We start from the raw sequence: 12,334 nt of genomic DNA, 5'->3' as shown, positions 1-12,334 counted from the left end.
TCCCCCTCTCCATTCGCAAGAGAGTCGCTGTCCTCTTCACGGCCACCCCTCCATCCTTCTTCCCTTACTTCCGGCTCTTCAACTAGGGACAGATTAAGTTTTTGATCCAAGGGAGTATTCTCGGCCTTCAGCTTTTCTTTCTCCACTTGACTCCTTTCTACAGTTTATGGGATCAGAGTCACAGAGCCACCTTCCTCCCTGGCCATCCCCCTGTTTCAGGATCTCTGCACGTAAAGGAGCAGGGACTCTAGAGCTGGACTTGCAGGGACTCCTCAGGACACCTGCGTGTCTGCAGCCTTGTCCTACTGTGTCACTCTCAATGCTGTCCTTTCTGCAAGACGCAAACGATGACCACATCTTTTGCTGTGAGCTCAGTGAGTGTTCTGGGCTAAGCATTTCCTGTGCATTATATCCTTTAATCCTCATAACATCCCCATGAGGTATGTGTGCGGTGCATCCAGATCTCAGAGGAAGAAAGGTAGTAGATGATGGAAGCGGCACCAGTCCCTCAACTGCCTGAGCCTAAGTTCATGCCCGTAACCACCAGGCCCTCGCGTGGCAGCCGGGGTTCTCCTGGGGTGTGTGTGGGGTGGGGGTGGAGAGATCTATTCAGTCAGCTCAGTCCCTCAGTCATGTCCAACTCTTTGTGACCCCCTGGACTGCAGCACGCCAGGCCTTCCTGTCCATCACCAACACTTGGAGTTTACTCAAACTCGTGTCCATTGAGTCAGTGATGCCATTCAACCATCTCATCCTCTGTCGTCCCCTTCTCCTCCTGCCCTGAATCTTTCCCAGCACCAGGGTCTTTTCAAATGAGTCAATTCTTCACATCAGGTGGCCAAAGTATTGGAGTTTCAGCTTCAGCATCAGTCCTTCCAATGAACACCCAGGTCTGATCTCCCTTAGGATGGACTGGTTGGATCTCCTTGCAGTCCAAGGGACTCCGAAGAGTCTTGCCCAATACTACCATTCAAAACTATCAATTCTTTGGCACTCAGCTTTCTTTATAGTGCAACACTCATATCCATACATGACTACTAGAAAAACCATAGCTTTGACTAGATGGACCTTTGTTGGCAAAGTAATGTCTCTGCTTTTTAATAAGCTGTCTAGGTTGGTCATAACTTTTCTTCCAAGGAGCAAGCATCTTTTAATTTCATGGCTGCAGTCACCACCTGCAGTGATTTTGAACACCCCAAAAATAAAATCTGTCACTGTTTCCCCATCTATTTGCCATGAAATGATGGGACCAGATGCCATGAGCTTAGTTTTCTGAATGTTGAGCTTTAAGCCAACTTTTTCACTCTCCTCTTTCACCTTCATCAAGAGGCTCTTAGTTCTTCTTTGCTTTATGCCATAAGGTTAGTGTCATCTGCATATCTGAGGTTATTGATATTTCTTCTGGCAATCTTGATTCCAGCTTGTATTTCATCCAGGCCAGCATTTCTCATGATGTACTCTGCATATAAGTTTAGTAAGCAGAGTGACAATAAACAGCCTTGACATACTCCTTTCCCTATTTGGAACCAGTCTGTTGCTCCATGTCCAGTTCTAACTGTTGCTTCCTGAGCTGCATACAGACTTCTCAAGAGGCAGGTCAGGTGGTCTGTTATTCCCATATTTTTGAGAATTTTCCACAGTTTATTGTGATCCACACAAAGGCTTTGGCATAGTCAGTAAAGCAGATGTGGATGTTTTTCTGAAACTCTCTTGCTTTTTCAATGGTCCAACGGATGTTGGCAATTTGATATCTGGTTCCTCTGCCTTTTCTAAATCCAGGTTGAACATTTGGAAGTTCACCGTTCACATACTGTTGAAGCCTGGCTTGGAGAATTTTGAGCATTAATTTAATAGTGTGTGAGATGAGTGCAATTGTGTGGTAGTTTGAGCATTCTTTGGCATTGCCTTTCTTTGGGAATGGAATGAAAACTGACCTTTTCCAGTCCTGTGGCCACTGCTGAGTTTTCCAAACTTCCTTGCATATTGAGTGCAGCACTTTCACAGCATGATCTTTTATGATTTGAAATAGCTCAACTGGAATTCCATCACCTCCACTAGCTTTGTTCATAGTGATGCCTCCTAAGGCCCGCTTGACTTCACATTCCAGGATGTCCGGCTCTAGGAGAGTGATCACACCATCGTGATTATCTGGGTCGTGAAGATCTTTTTTGTGCAGTTCTTCTGTGTATTCTTGCCACCTCTTCTTAATATCTTTTGCTTCTGTTAGGTCCATACCATTTCTGTCCTTTATCAAGCCCATCTTTGCATGAAATGTTCCCTTGGTATCTCTAATTTTCTTGAAGAGATCTCTAGTCTTTCCCATTCTGTTGTTTTCCTCTATTTCTTTGCATTGATCACTGAGAAAGGCCTTCTTATCTCTCCTTGCTATTCTATGGAACTCTGCATTCAAATGGGTATATCTTTCCTTTTCTCCTTTGCCTTTCGCTTCTCTTGTTTTCACAGCAAGAGAAGGCTTCTTAAGACAACCATTTTGCCTTTTTGCATTTCTTTTTCTTTGGGATGATCTTGATCCCTGCCTCGTGTACAATGTCATGAACCTCTGTCCATAGTTCTTCAGGCACTTTATGAGATCCAATCCCTTGATTCTATTTCTCACTTCCACTGTGTAATGATAAGGGATTTGATTTAGGTTATATGAATGGTCTAGTGGTTTCCCCTACTTTCTTCAGTTTAAGTCTGAATTTGGCAGTAAGCAGTTCATGATCTGAGCCGCAGTCAGCTCCTGGTCTTGTTTTTGCTGACTGTAGAGAGCTTCTCCATCTTTGGCTGCAAAGAATATAATCAATCTGATTTCGGTGTTGGCCATCTGGTTTCTCCTTATGTAGAGTCTTCTCTTGTGTTGTTGGAAGAGGGTGTTTGCTATGACCAGGGTGTTCTCTTGGCAAAACTCTATTAGTCTTTGCCCTGCTTCATTCTGTACTCCAAGGCCAAATTTGCCTGTTACTCCAGGTATCTCTTGACTTCCTACTTTTGCATTCTAGTCCCCTATAATGAAAAGGACATCTTTTTGGGGTGTTAGTTATAGAAGGTCTTGTAGGTGTTCATAGAACCGTTCAACTTCAGCTTCTTCCGCATTACTGATTGGGGCATAGACTTGGATTACCGTGATATTGAATGGTTTGCTTTGGAAATGAAGAGAGATCATTTTGTTGTTTTTAAGATTGCATCCAAGTACTGCATTTTGGACTCTTTTGTTGACTATGATGGCTACTCCATTTCTTTTAAGGGATTCTTGCCTTAGTAGTAGATATAATGGTCATCTGAGTTAAATTCACCCATTCCAGTCCATTTTAGTTCACGGATTGCTAAAATATCGACATTCATTCTTGCCATCTCCTGTATGTCCACTTCCAATTTGCCTTGATTCATTGACCTAACATTCCAGGTTCCTATGCCATATTGCTCTTTACAGCATTGGACCTTGCTTCCATCTGGCTGAGCATCTGAGTGTGACCCATGGAGGGATGAAAGGATCTCCAGAGCATGTCCTTTCAGTCAGTAGGATTTCATGGCTGGAAGTGTTGGCTGCTTCCTGGACATGATCACATGGGATACAACACAGAGGGGAGGCAGGAGATCATCCTCTGTTCTTTTTCTTTCTTTTCTTAAAAAAAAATTTTGCTTATGGCTGTGCTGGTCCTTGTTGCTGCACCCAGGCTTTCTCTAGTTGCAACAAGTGAGGACTACTCTCTAGTTGCAGCTCAGGGGCTCAATTTCCTGACGACACCTGGGATCTTCCCAGACCAGAGATTGAACTGGTGTCCCTTGCATTGCAAGGTGGATTCCTAACCACTGGACCATCAGGGAAGCCCCGAGTCCTCTACTCTTGTGTTCCCCTTGGCGCACAGGATTCTAACCTCGCTGGGGCCTTTGGAGTCCAGTCCGAGGTGAAGAAGGAGGGTGTCCTGAACTCCCTCTGCTGGGGGCATGGTGAGAAAGTAAGGCATCAATGCCATGAAGCCCTTTTCTCCAGAGCTTCTCAAATTCCCAGAAGAATAGAAGGTCCAATGGTCTTAGAGGCAAAGAAAAAACCTCACTTAAAAATTATTCCATTTTCTATGTATTTGAGTTGGCTGTGCTGGATCTTCCTTGGAGCTCCAAGGCTTCCCTAGCTGTGGCCCCTGGTCTCTAGAGTTCATGCACTCAGTAGCTGTGTCTCGCAGGCTCTGTTCTTGGCAGCAAGTGGGATCTAATTCCCTGACCAGGGGTGGAACCCCGGCCCCTGATTTCAGAGCTTGGAGTCTTAGCCACTGCGTCACCAGGGAAGTTGCACCTCAGGGTCTTGAGAAGCAAATCAAGAACCTTAACGTTTTGACTGTGACCCAGATAGGAAAGGCAACTTACTCAAGGTTTCAGAGTGAGTTGAAAAAGAAAGAAATCAAACTGAGGTCCGTTGTAACTGCTGTTGTCTTGATTTCCATGACGGTGGTTTTCCGACACAACTTATGGGTTCAGCCCTGTGCTGGGTGCAGAGCTTTTGCTCCTGTCCTTGGAGACTTTGCATTCTGCTGTGGGGAGGCATTGCTTCTCTTTATTCCAGGATTGATAATACAAATACCTCGTGTATTAACCATTAAATATGAGCTGAGCTCTGAGACTTTGTGCTAAGGTAGACTTCATCTTGTTCCTCACAAACCTATTCTGTTGGTGGTGTGTTTGTGGCAGAAGTGTGACTTCTACCTTTGGGGGGTTAAAGTCGACAAGGAGGCCTTTGGGCTTCTGGAAAGATTCTGGATCTGGACGTGGGCTCCATCACTTGGTGCATCTCCTCTGTGACAGCTCCCTGAGCAGAGACTATGCTACAGTGCAGGGGACAGGAGCCATGGGAAACATCCTTCAGATAAATCTTAAATAAAATGAGAGCACTGGCCTTATGTCCCCAAATGTGAGCTTGGGTGTCATTTTTCCCCTGCAAAATGATGCTAACTAAGCTCTAGGCAGCTCAGCTGGTGTCTTTACAACAGAATCCCTGGAGTTCCTTACATCATCCTGAAATGCACAGAGCGGAACCTCAACCAACTCTCGGTGCTTACTGGTTGACTAGGGGGACAGTTGGGTCCTGGTTTCCTGAGAAAGGCTACCCCGAAGCCCACATGCCAGGTACTGTCCTCAGAGCTTTACTGGAGCGGATCTCATTAGAGGTAGGTCCTGTCGTTAGCCTTGGCTTGTGGATGGGAATATTGAGACCCAGAGTGGCTGACTCTGGAGTGGTGATTGCACTCTACATCACAGCACACTGCCCTCTGCATGTTGTGGGGCTGGATGGATCTCACACAAGGGGCCGAGTTGAAACCACTATGAACAGAGATGCAAACAGTAGGCTAGAAAGATGGAGTTTCGTGGATGCTGAAAAGGTAGGCACCATTAGCTAACTGGGGTAACACAGTTGAACAAATCAAAGAAAGCAGGGACATGGGAATCAGACACTAGGGTCAGACATGTGTCTTCGAAGGAGCTATGTGATCTTGGGCAAGTTACTTAATCTCTCTGACAGATCTGTCGACTGGAATGGTAGTGCCTAAAGCCCTCAGATGAATGGAAAGATTAAGTAGGTAGGATAAGGATGCAAAAGCCTTAATGAAGCACAGCGTTGGGACAGTGGTGGAGCTTCAGAAATGTTATGTCCAGACTTCCAGCCCCATGCTTAGGACTCTGAGCTTCCCCTGCAGGGAGGGTGGGTTCCATCCCTGGTTGGGGAACTAAGGCTCTGCCTGCCTCGTGGCAAAGCCTAGAAAGCTTTTTCCAGTTTCTCATCGGACAGACATCAGTGTGATCACAGAGGGGGTCCCTGAAGTCACCGGGATGTCTTTGCCCAGAGTAAGCCTAGGGGAGGGGCCAGTCATAGGGATGGGCATCCAGGGACAGGAGGCCAAGGGAAGGCAGGTGGATAAGGAGCCAGAAGGCCTGTCTCTCACTGTGGTCTCAGGCAACGTATTTCAGCTCTCTGAGAGGCCGTTTCGTAATGTGTGAAAGAGGGACGTTTAAATGAAACAGCGCTTGTAAAGCTTATCATGGTGCTGGTTCGCAACACCAGCCAATGTTATTGGTCATCCCAACTGCTGACTGAAATGGTGTCCTTGGCCTGGGCCCAGGACTGGGAGAATAATGGCACGGCTGTGGGGGGCTTCCTCTCCACTCCTCCTCCATGAGAAGTCTCCAGCTTGAAATCCGGGGACCAGGTTTTCCTGCTTTGAATTGATCAATCCCCCACAACCCCCAAGTCAGGTAGATAAGCTGGCGGTTGTGTCCGTTGGCTTGAGGAGATAATGGCTGAGACCGTTACTCTGCAATTAGCCCAGAAGTGACCTCCCAGACACTTCTCCATTTTCAGGTCCCCGGGGAGAGCAGAGGCCAGGCAAGAAGGCCTAGGTGACCCAGCTCTTGTGCCCCGAGCACTGGGCTGGAATCCAAGGTACAGAAATACACTGCCCAGCTAGGATACACCAGAGTGGAGGCACCACCCTGATGGGTCCACGGACTCTGGACCATGACGTCTGGCAAAATCAAGCCTCAGCCCTTGCAGGCCTCTCCTTGGATTGCACAGAATGTGGCTGGAACATGACTGATGAATATCTTGACATTTTGTTCATCACAGTACTTTTACACTGATTCTGACTTTTAAGAAAGATTGCATGAAATACTTACTTATCTTGACTACTGAATTCTTTCGTGTCCCCTTAAGATCTGCAACTGAGCTGAGTGCCTTATTTGCCGCGCCTTGTGCTGACTGTGGGGGCTGGTGGATTGGAAGGGAAGCGTGGCCCACAGAGAATTGGAATGACTCCGTACGAAGGTCTCCACTCCAGCTGTTGGCTCCTTATGAGATGATCTGCCTCTAGGCTGGAAAACAAGGCCTGAACTAGGTCAGTGAACCTCAACAGAGGCAGTTTTGCTTTCTAGAGGACATTTGGAAATGTGTGGAGACATAGCAGTGTGACTTGATGCTGCTAAACTTTCTAGAAAGCATAGGACAGCCCCTCCGTCAACCTCCATCAAAGAATGATTTGATTCCCAACAATAATTGTGCAAAGGCTGAGAACCTTCATCGAGAGCCACAGTATAAAGGAAAGAACATACATTTTTCATCTTCAAGAATAGGAAGAGAAGGAGAGAGAGGAGAGGGAGAAACAGGAAGTGAGTGAAGAAGGGAAAGAGGGGGAGAGACAGAGACAGAGGGAGAGAAGGTTTTGAGCCTCAAAGACTTAGTAATCCCAGCTCCCTCACTTCCCGCACAGCCTTGGCAAGTCACCTTCCCTCTCTGAATCTTGTTCTTCACCTCTGTGAAGCCGGACTGATCATACATTCTCATGGGACCGAGGTTAGGAAGGTGAGGATTCAGGAAGATGATGCACATGAAACATCCACACATGGTCCACACAAGAGCTCAGGGCTGAGTCTCCCCTTAACCTCCCTCCTCCTCCCCCTGGTCTCCCTGCTCCCTGGGATCCTCCACAGCACTTGCTGGAACACTGACCCAGGGAAGGCTGTTCCTGGGACAGAAGAGGATTGTTCACACTGCACCCTTTAGCGGCACTAATAAAAATTAAGTATGGACAGTAGTCATGGGGGGCTTCTGGAGAGTACTAGGGTGTTAGGGCATCTATGTCCAAACAGGAGGCAGGTCCCTGATGTCCCGGCAGAGAGCAGGGCCCAAGGGTGGGAGGACTGAGCCAACCTCTTATCAGCCCCGCTGTCCAATCCCGCAAGCCTGGGCAATCATCCTGCCTCTCCCCACTTCCCCAAAGCCCGGTATAAGGGCAGCCTCTGTGCGCCCACAGCCAGAGGCACTGAGAGTGGAGGCTTCAGACTTTCAGGAAGTACGTGCTCCCTCGGCTTCCCCGGGAGGACAGGTCCGGGGCTGGGAAGAACCTGGGCTCTACATGGAAACACGGGGGACTCCGGTCCTTAGGACCATAGTGACCACTGTCCTTCCCCCTCCTTCCCCCGTGTGTCTCACTCTGGCCCTGAAGGTGAGCACACCTGTTCCTGTAGGAGCGACGGTCTGAGCTGAGTGCTGTCCCAGGGAGCAGTGATGTGCTCTCAGGAAAAGGGACTCTTGTACTTGAGCTCACAACCCCTGTTCTTCCCCTGATCCTCCAGGTCGGGGTGTGTTCACTGGGAGACAAGGAAGCTCTCTAGTCTGCCTTTACTCTAGCAGTTAAGCAAGGACTGCCCCTCCACTGTGTTCCAGGGGCCGTGCAGACACAAGGGAAGTCCCCAGGAGGGAACGTGGAGCTGTGTGTGTCACAAGACTGCAGGGACATGAAGGGCTGCCTGCTCCTGCCCCTTCTGCTGCTGGGGACAGTTTCTGCTCTCTATCTGGGTGAGTTGTCCCCTTCCCTTCTCATCCATCTTCCTCTCTTCTTTCCTGCATTGTTTTTTGCTCTTGTGGGTCCAGGGCCACAACCCCCTCTTTAGTTGCCCCAGCCCCTCTCTAGTTAGATTTCTCCCAGACCCAGAGCTGTGACCTGAACTTTCCCTCAAGGCTCCTTTGGAAGGAAAAGCACCCAAGTGTGAAGACGAGGTCTTCGTACAGCCTTTCCTCCCATCCCCCAAAATACCTACGTGTGGTGTCAGCTGGCATCAGGTTCTCATGCAATTGTGTGTGTTTCTGGCTCATCCAACCCCCAAGGGATCCTTCCAGTCTTTGGTTTCAGATGCTGTCCCTGGGAGGACAGAGTGGAGCCATTGTGCTGTCCATGGTGCTGGAGGAAGGTGGTACCTGCTATGATGGTGGGTTATTTCTTTGCAGAGGAGGATGCCCCCTATCTGGGCGGTCCGGAGACACAGGCAGACCTGAGCCAGGATCTGGAAGGCTCAGGGGGGCAGGAAGGAGAGCTGGCCCTGACTGGTGAGGTGCTTGAGTCAGGGAGAGATGAGGCCGAGGACGCCCACGACGATGAGGAGGACTCAGACCCAGGTGACTTAGATGAGGACGTGCAGTGCCCCAAGGAAGAGGAGACAGTTCAACTTCTGGGCAGTCCTGAGTGCAAGACCTGCCGCTACAAGTTGGTGCGGACCCCGAAGAAGTTTAAGAAAGCTCAGGTATATGGCAGCGAGGCTGCTACGGGGGACCAGGGATGGAGAGACAGGATTGCATTCAACATTCTGTTTCTTATTATTTAGACTAGTGGTTCTCTTAGCCTAATATGCACCAGAAAAGAAAGTGAAAGAAAGAAAGTGAAGTTGCTCAGTCGAGTCTGACTCTTTGCGACCCCATGGACTGTAGCCTACCAGGGTTCTCTGTCCATGGAAGTTTCCGGGGAAGAATATTGGAGTGGATTGCCATTTCCTTCTACAGGGGATCTTCCCGACCCATTGATCAAACCTGTTTCTCCCGCATTGCAGGCGGATTCTTTACCAGCTGAGCCACCAGGGAAGCCCAAATAAAGGCGCAAGAGATGGGATTCAGGGAGAGCAGTAGATAGCTGATTGCTGATTTGCAAGGGATGTGGGGTGTGTCCTGGAGACTCAGGGAGTTAACAAGAAAACAGTGAATTTTCTCTCCCGCCTATTCTCTCTGCAGAGAATCTGCAGGAAGTGCTACCGAGGCAACCTCGTCTCCATCCACCACTTGAATGCCAACTCTCACATCCAGCGCTTGGCCACGGGGATCAACCAAGCACACGTTTGGATCGGAGGCTTCATCAGACGTTGGGTACGTGAGGGGCCAATGTCCAGGGAGAGGAAGCTCTTTCTTTCTGTCCTTTTTAAAAAAGGTTGGTTTAATACTGGGAAGTCAACCCCCTATCTTTTAAAAGCCTTTTTCATTCATTCATATTTGGCCGCACACAGGCTTTCTCTAGTTGTGGCTGGGGGCACTCTCTAGCTGTGGGGCATGGGTTTCTTATCGAGGTGGCTGGCCCTCCCCCAGGCTTGTTGGGGCACACAGAATCGAGAACCCCGACTCAGCAGTGGGAGCACAAGTGGGTGCTCTGCGTCACTCGGGATCTTTCTGGACCAGGGATCGAACCCGCGGCCCCTGCATGGGAAGGCAGTTTCTTCACCACTGGACCACCAGGGAAGGCCTGGGGGGAGGGGTGTTTCTGATTGCCTCAAGGCACCACCCCCATCGAGCCTCATCCTGGCACCTGAAGCTGGTTTGTGCTGACTGAGGAGACACGATGACTGAGTGCTTCTCTTCCTCACCCATGTTCAGTGGATTCATACTTGAAGCTTGAAATCTCCCATGATGGATGCATTTACACTAGAAAAATGGACAATTATTTAGATCACGTTTCTTTTTTTCCCCTCTACCTCTTATCTTTCCCCAAAGCTGGCTGTGAAATGTCTATCAGCCCATCACTGGAGTCAGGAGGTCGAGTTCATTCCCAGCTCTGTGCGTTACTGGCTGAATGCCCGCCTCCATATTTCAGTGTCCTCATCTCTAAGTGGGTCCTGCTCTCAGAGGGACCTTGGGGACTGTGACTGCATAAGTGCTGTGACATTTGCTACTCACACGTGGTCCAGGGACAAGCAGTATCAACATCGCCTGGTAGCTTGTTGAAACACAGGCTCTCGGGCCACACCCCAGACCTCCTGCATCAGAATCCACATTTCCACCAGATCCCTAGGAGATGTGTCTGCTCAGTGAAGTTTGAGAAGCCTACTCTGTGTGAAAGTTGGAAGTGATGTTTGCTTTTCCATGTCATTGCCTGAGAACCCTTGGGGTGGGTCTGTAGGGTGGAGTCCTAGCCAGGTGACACAGTGAGACAAGATTATAGACACAGTGTCCAGAGGGGATGCTCAGGGGACTTTCAGGAGCCCCAGCCCCTGTCTTCCTGGACCTCTGCCCTCTGACCAAGTCTCTCTCTTCTCTAGTCCCGTTGCAGGAAATTTCGCTGGACTGATAGGAGTTGTTGGAATTTTACATACTGGGCCCCGGGGCAACCTACGTGTGGCAGAGGCCGCTGCGTAGCCCTGAGCACCAGAGGTGAGGGGCCAGGCGCCCGGACAAGGAGGGGTTGCTGGTGTGGACTCACACACACGTCTCTTTGAGCTGCACAGACACGCCTCCCCTCACACAGCCTCCCCAACTAGAGAATCCCGCCCTGTGTGTGAGCAGGGCTGAGGTGCGGAGATCCTCAGAGCCACAGGGATGGGTCCTGGACGGGGGCTGGGGGCTCTCTGTCCTCCAGACTCAGTGAGGCTCTTTCCCTTCTTCTGACGGGACGGTGACAAGGAGTGAGTGTGGGACAGAAGGGAAGGACACTCGGGAATGGGAGGTGTGGCCGAGGGATACAAGAAAGATGCAAGAACTAGGGCCAGCTGACAGATGATGCACCAGCTCCCAACAGCACGGCTGCCCAACGTGCTGGAATTTAGAACAGGGGCGAAGACCTTGCGGGTTGGACTCAGATGGCCGTGGTCCACATCTGGCTCCATTCATTACTTATCTGCTGAAATCAGGACAGGTTACCAATCCCACTATGCCTCAGTTTTCCCATCTGTGAAATGGGCGTGATGACAGCCCTGACCTCGTGGAGTCACTGTGAGGATGAAAGTACAGTCCAAAGGAAGCACTTAGCACACTGCCTCTGCAAGGGAGGAGATCAATGAATGTGGCAGTTGGGACATGGGGAGACACACGGCCCCCAGGTTGACAGGAAAAGGGGATCTGTGAGATGCACGGGACTGGGGTGGGGGGACACAGGCCACACTCAGGTGGGCAACTGACATCACTGTGCTCTCTGCCGCCAGGGGGTCACTGGAAACGAGCTCCATGCGGAAGGTGTTTGCCCTTCATCTGCTCCTACTGAGCCAGAGGTGGGAGACCCTGGCCCTCACCCCCCTGCCTGCCCCGTGCCACCCTTTGCTCTCCTTGCCCCCCAGCCTCTCCAAGTCATAAAGCCACGTTCTCACAGCATTTCCCGACTCTGGTTTCTTAGCTGAGCACTTTGGAGGCGTCCTCTGGGTTGAAAAATCCTGGAAGCCCTCGTTCTGGCTTTGCGGGCATGGCGGGGGTACTTTGAGAAGTAACAGCTGGAGTGGGACTCCTGCGGGTGGGGCAGGAGCAGGTGGGTGCTGGGGGGTTTCACTGCAGTGGCCCCCGGGGGCAGAGCGGGGACAGGGTGGGGGTCCCGCTCCCGAAGGCCCTCCCCCAGGGACGCCTCTTTTGAGGGGCCCTCTTGGTTTGGATTCAATAAGGCCCATGCTTTAGCGGCGGAGTGGCGGCTTCCCAAAATGCAGGGGTTGTGGTGGATTCAGGAATTGGAAGGAGCTATTGGGTCCCGCTTGGGGCCCCCACATGATGGAGCGAGGAGAAAGGGGTCTCTCAGGGCGCCTGGCTCTTCCAGCCCTGGGCGGTTTTCAC

At 50.3% G+C, this 12,334-nt stretch overlaps 1 protein-coding gene across 1 annotated transcript; it reads left to right on the top strand.

Moving 5' to 3' along the window:
• Positions 1-8,218: 8,218 nt before the first annotated feature.
• Positions 8,219-11,887, top strand: LOC145525562 (proteoglycan 3-like). Its single transcript, XM_081538946.1, has 5 exons — positions 8,219-8,344; positions 8,774-9,066; positions 9,548-9,679; positions 10,843-10,954; positions 11,722-11,887. Exons 1-5 carry the CDS (start codon positions 8,284-8,286, stop codon positions 11,778-11,780), a joined length of 657 nt encoding a protein of 218 aa, XP_081395072.1. The 5' UTR covers positions 8,219-8,283; the 3' UTR covers positions 11,781-11,887.
• The last annotated feature ends 447 nt before the right edge of the window (positions 11,888-12,334 follow it).

The sequence above is a fragment of the Giraffa tippelskirchi genome, chromosome 11 (assembly GCF_054371585.1).
Source record: "Giraffa tippelskirchi isolate mGirTip1 chromosome 11, T2T-mGirTip1v1.2.pri, whole genome shotgun sequence".
NCBI lineage: Eukaryota > Metazoa > Chordata > Mammalia > Artiodactyla > Giraffidae > Giraffa > Giraffa tippelskirchi.
Note: the sequence above shows the minus strand (reverse complement) of the source record. Positions and strands in the feature narration are given on the sequence as shown.